The sequence below is a fragment of the Citrus clementina genome, unplaced genomic scaffold, assembly GCF_000493195.1.
Source record: "Citrus clementina cultivar Clemenules unplaced genomic scaffold, Citrus_clementina_v1.0 scaffold_8, whole genome shotgun sequence".
Classification (NCBI taxonomy): Eukaryota; Viridiplantae; Streptophyta; class Magnoliopsida; order Sapindales; family Rutaceae; genus Citrus; species Citrus x clementina.
This window is the reverse complement of record NW_006262022.1, coordinates 19,801,914-19,807,638: the sequence shown is the minus strand read 5'-3', so window position 1 is coordinate 19,807,638 and position 5,725 is coordinate 19,801,914. Positions and strand designations below refer to the sequence as shown.

Below are 5,725 nucleotides of genomic sequence, written 5' to 3'. Positions count from 1 at the left end.
TTGAACTTTAAAATAGAAATTCTGTAGCAATTGTGTAATATAACTTACTCAAATTTTAATGAAGTGATAAAGTTACAAATCTTAATGCTTAAAACAAGTTAATTGTCTCTCTCTTTTTTCCCTGGAAAGAGTCTCTAATGAAGTTTTTGTTTGTTCTTATTGTATATTTCACTTTGTTTGTAAATTATGCTCCACTTAAGTCTTCAATCTATATGGTTTATGATTCTCCTCTGCCTAGAGTCAAATTTACAGGTTATAGAATTTGTTATTGGTATTATTTTTTAATGTGTGGTTATCTTTTAGAAATATTATTATATTCCTATTAATTCATATCTCTAATTTTATTATGCTTTTTGGACATGTTTAGTGGCCCTCATTAGATGGTATTAACACTCCTCATAGTATTAAAGTATTACAATATCATGTCTGATTGGTAGAAATTTGATTCGTGAATTGGTAGATTGGATTAGATTGAAAATTTAAAAATCCGCAGTTAGTGGATTGGATATGAATTTACTTCTATAAATCCATAAAAGTCCGCGAATTCATAAAAAATAAAAAAATATTTATTTAATTAAAAAAATTAAACTTATAAATATGGCAATAGTACTTACTAATAAATAAATAAGTTAAAATATAGTTATATTAACACCATATTATATCTTATCCGATAATAATATAAAATAAAAAATAATTAAATAAACAAATATAGCTTCCTAAGCAGTTAATTTTCATGTACTGATCTAAACAAATGAGATTTCTTCTTTTTGGTATGTTACATTTTGAAACTTTGAATGTATTTTCTATCTTTATTTAAAAAAATAATTTATGTAAATCTTATTTAATTTTGAATTCGATTGGTAGTAAAATCATTTTTATATTAGTTTTTTTATTTAGTCAGTTTATGGTTAGGACAGAATTAAAAAATTTTAAATTATTTTCAAACCACATTTTTAATTTAAAAATTTCATTTATTAAATTAATATTAGAACAAATTTACTATTAAGAACAATCTGAAAAAGAAAATTGAGATATCATTTGTCTCTTCTTTTGTTTTTTCCCTTCCATGTTTGGTATCTCTCTAACTCAGTTGCTCGTCATGGAATCTTTGTTAATGCAGTTGGCTGTCAAAGCTCAAAAACATTTTAAATTTATAGATTAAGCAATCCTGGAGTTTGAATTTATGAAATTAAACTATGACTGGTTTTTATTTATGTTGTGATATTATTTAAAGGTTATTCAATTGAATTATTTGCTTCGATTTTTATTTCAAATGTTTTATATTTAGAAAATGATAAAAAAAAATGTTATGCTATCGAAAAATTAAGGTCATAAGTTTCAATTTTTATGAAGAATTATGATATTATTTATATAAAAAATTGTTAAATTTAAGAATTAGCACTTTATTGCATTAGCACTGCTGCACTGTACTATATTTGGTGATGCACTGCACTGTATTAATTTTTGTGATTAATTTAAATTATATATTTAAAAAATAATATTTATTAGTACTTAGAAAAATACTAAATATAAAATTCTTAAATTTAACAATTTTTTAGTATAAATAATATCATAATTCTTCATAAAAATCGAAGCTTATGACCTTAAATTTTTTATAGCATAACATTTATTTTTTAGCATTTTCTAAATATATAACCTCTGAAATAAAAACCGAAACAAATAATTCAATCAAATAACCTTTAAATAATATTACAACATAAATAAAAACCATTCATAGCCTTTTAATTTCATAAATTCAAACTCCAGGATTGTATCAAATATAATATAACTAAAAATTAATACATTACGGTATAATATCAAACATTATACAAAATTATTATAATACAGTGCTAATGCAATACAACTAATACAATATACTTACATTAAAATAATACAATGTAACATAATACAATACAACGTGTCAAACACACCCTCTGTGTATTAATAGAATATAGATATCTCTTGTGTTCTATTTTCTTGTTCATCAACGTGTAGTGGTAGTTTAGTCGATTATCTACTATTATGGTGTTTTAGTAAATAGATATTCTATATATTTATTATACTCCTACCGTATAGTTGTACTACATTGTACGATTGTGGTTTCAATTGAATGAAGATGCAGTTAATTTAGGGGAGAAAGTTATAAATATTATATTACAGGCCTGATATGCCGGATTGGATTGAATTGGATAAGATAAGATTAATTTAGTATTATGGTATGTTTTAAATAAGTGAATTAACTTAGAAGAAAATTAAATATGCTAACATTATTATTATTTGTTCTTAGATGTTCAACATGATGTTATGTACTTAAGTAAATTAATAAATAAAAAATTTAATTTTCAATTTTATATATGGTTTTCATGTTAAACTGGATTACAAAAAATGACATGACAAAATATAAGGAATGTAATTCGGGTAGCGCTTATGTTACAAACACTGCAACAAACAACCAATAGATCTGGGTCAATGTTTTTGATGTTTCTTAAATTCAATGGATGAAAACAATTTTAACGTAAAAGGAGGCACATGTGTAATAGCAATTTATAGAAAATTTCATTCTTAATCACATATTTACTTATATTTTCAAATATGTACTCATTGATTTTGTATAACTAAATGGGTTTGTTGTTCATCTCTTCTACATCTATTTTAAAAACTTTTTAAAGTTTTTACTATATTTTTTTAAAGATTTAAATGATTATCATATTAATCAAGATCTTCAAATTCTTAATATATATGTGCACTTGCATTTATAATTTATTGTCTCTATTAGTTTTTCTATCCAAAATACATATTATCAAATACTTTCACATAGATTTTGTCATCTAAATTTAGTGTCCTAAATTATAAGAGATATTATATGTCATAAATGTCTTATGAATCCAAAAGATTATTAGAAAGATGGTACAATGAACAAATTACCACAACGTCTAATAATTTCACAAAATATAGAAATCAATAAGTTACCACATTCTAGCTGTAGGCAAAGGACTTTCATATGGAAAATTTCATCCTGTTGATCTAATCAATTATTCAGACATGTGGGGAAATAATCAATTAAATTGAATTTCACTATATTTATTAAAGAAATTAGGATACCCAAATTTATTTATAAAGGATATAGAAAGTGCAAACAAAATATTAGAAACTAATAATTTCAATTAACAAAATATAAAACAAATTAAAGAGTTAGGAGATCAAATGAATAAAGAATTTATAAAGTTAAATAATTAATAAAAGATTTCAACATTGAAGATCTGGATATATTAAAGGAAGAGATTATTAATATAATGAATAAAAACTCAATAGATATAAGATTATACAAGTTAGAGATTCAATTAGAGATAACAGAAAAAATTGTTGAACAACTTAGTACTATATTTGCTATAAATATAAATGAAAAACTTCAAAAAAATTGAAGTACTAAGTGTTGCCTGGTTGTAGCATGGAGTTTAAAAAAAAACTTTAAAACTTATTGATTTTTTTTACAATTATTAACTTTTTGATATGTTTATTAAAAAATTAAAATTCTAACGTCTCTGACAAGTTATTTTATTTTATTTTTAACCTTTTCCCCCTCAAAACTTACAGGTCTTCTCCCTTTCTTTAGAAACAAGTAATCAAACGCTGGGACAAACAGAGAGCATGACTCTGAGCCCCGCTTTAAAATCCCTTATAAATCCTCAAACTAAGCAACCTCCCAAGAGCCTCAGAAGCCCATTTTACTCAAAGTTACACGCCATTGCCTTAAGTGGACAAACCTTCGCAGGAGAGCTGGAATTCTCCGCCTCGAGGAAAGACCAGAGCCTGTTCGATAGAAGTCCTCAAAGAAACTTTGTAGAATACAATCGCCTACTTTTTGAGTACTGTCGCGATAGTCTCCACCAGGAAGCTCTTAATCTATTCTTGGGTATCCGCCGCTTGGGTTTGCCCCTTTTTGGGTCAACTCTGTCTTCAGTGTTGAAGACATGTGGATGCTTGTTTGATCATGTTTTTGGTAGACAAGTACATTGTGAGTGCGTAAAGTCTGGTTTTGCTAGGGATGTTAATGTTAGCACTTCTCTTGTTGATTTATATATGAGGACTAACAATGTGGAAGATGGAAGGAGAGTTTTTGATGATATGAATGAGAGTAATGTGGTTTCTTGGACTTCATTGTTAAGTGGTTATGCACGTAATAAAATGAATGATAGAGTGTTGGAGCTGTTTCATAGGATGCAAGTTGAGGGTATTAAGCCTAATTCGTTTACATTTTCAACTGTTCTTGGAGTTTTAGCTGATGAAGGAATAGTTGCGACGGCGGTTCAAGTTCATACCATGGTTATAAAGAATGGGGGTGAGGTGGTGACATCTGTGTGCAATGCTTTGATTAGTATGTACTTGAAATCAAAGATGGTTAGGGATGCTAGGGCTGTTTTTGATGGCATGGAGGACAGGGATTCAATCACTTGGAATAGCATGGTTGCAGGTTACGTTACCAATGAGCTTCATATGGAAGCTTTTGAAACATTCAACAATATGGGACTTGCAGGTGCAGAGCTCACAAGGTCAACTTTTGTTTCTGTTATAAAGTTATGTGCTACTACTAAAGAACTGAGGCTTGCACGTCAGCTACATTCTCAGGTTTTAAAGAATGGGATAGATTTTGATCACAACATTAGAACAGGACTCATGGTTGCTTACAGTAAGTGTGGTAAAATGGAAGATGCCAGTAAAATATTCTCTATGATGCGTGAAATGAAAGATGTGGTATCATGGACCGCCATGATTAGCGGTCATTTGCAGAATGGTGCAATAGATCTAGCAGTGAATTTTTTTTGCCAAATGACCAGGGAAGGTGTTAGACCAAATGGTTTTACTTATTCCATAATTCTTACGGCACAGCCTGCTGTTTCTCCTTTCCAAGTACATGCACACATCATCAAAACTAATTATGAGAAGTCATTTTCAGTTGGAACTGCACTTTTAAATGCTTATGTTAAGAAAGGAATACTGGATGAAGCTGCTAAAGTTTTTGAACTCATTGATGAGAAGGACATTGTAGCATGGTCAGCGATGCTTGCTGGATATGCTCAAATAGGAGACACTGAAGGGGCTGTCAAGATATACAGACAGTTGACAAGTGAGGGGGTTAAACCCAATGAGTTTACTTTTTCTAGTGTCATAAATGCCTGTACTGCACCATCAGCAGCAGTTGAACAGGGCAAACAATTTCATGCATGCTCAATTAAAGCAAAATTGAATAATGCTTTATGTGTCAGCAGCGCTCTTGTTACCATGTATTCAAAGAAAGGGAATATTGAGAGTGCAAGTGAAGTTTTTAAGAGGCAAAGGAAAAGAGATTTGGTTTCATGGAACTCGATGATCTGTGGATATGCACAGCATGGTCACACAAAGAAAGCTCTTGAGGTTTTTAAAGAAATGAGAAGACAAGACTTGGAATTTGATGGTATAACATTCATTGGTGTCATTACTGCCTGCACTCATGCTGGTTTAGTAGATGAAGGTCAACAGTACTTTGATATCATGGTAAATGAGCACCACATTTATCCAACAATGGAGCACTATTCTTGCATGGTTGATTTATATAGCCGAGCTGGAATGCTTGAAAAAGCCATGGATATCATCAACAGAATGCCATTTGCTGCTAGTGCAACTGTGTGGCGAACTGTCTTGCTGCCTGCCGTGTTCACCGTAATATAGATCTGGGAAACTTGCAGGG

The 5,725-nt window shown here is 29.4% G+C and overlaps 1 protein-coding gene across 1 annotated transcript; it reads left to right on the top strand.

Annotated features, from left to right (window-relative positions):
- Positions 1-3,581: 3,581 nt before the first annotated feature.
- On the top strand, positions 3,582-5,715 carry LOC18035433 (pentatricopeptide repeat-containing protein At2g27610). The gene has a single exon (XM_006424205.2). The coding sequence runs from the start codon at positions 3,649-3,651 to the stop codon at positions 5,704-5,706; it is 2,058 nt and encodes a 685-aa protein (XP_006424268.2). The 5' UTR covers positions 3,582-3,648; the 3' UTR covers positions 5,707-5,715.
- The last annotated feature ends 10 nt before the right edge of the window (positions 5,716-5,725 follow it).

Coding starts and splice junctions, on each gene's coding strand:
- LOC18035433 (XM_006424205.2), top strand. CDS start 3,649: ATGACTCTGAGCCCCGCTTTAAAATCCCTTATAAATCCTCAAACTAAG.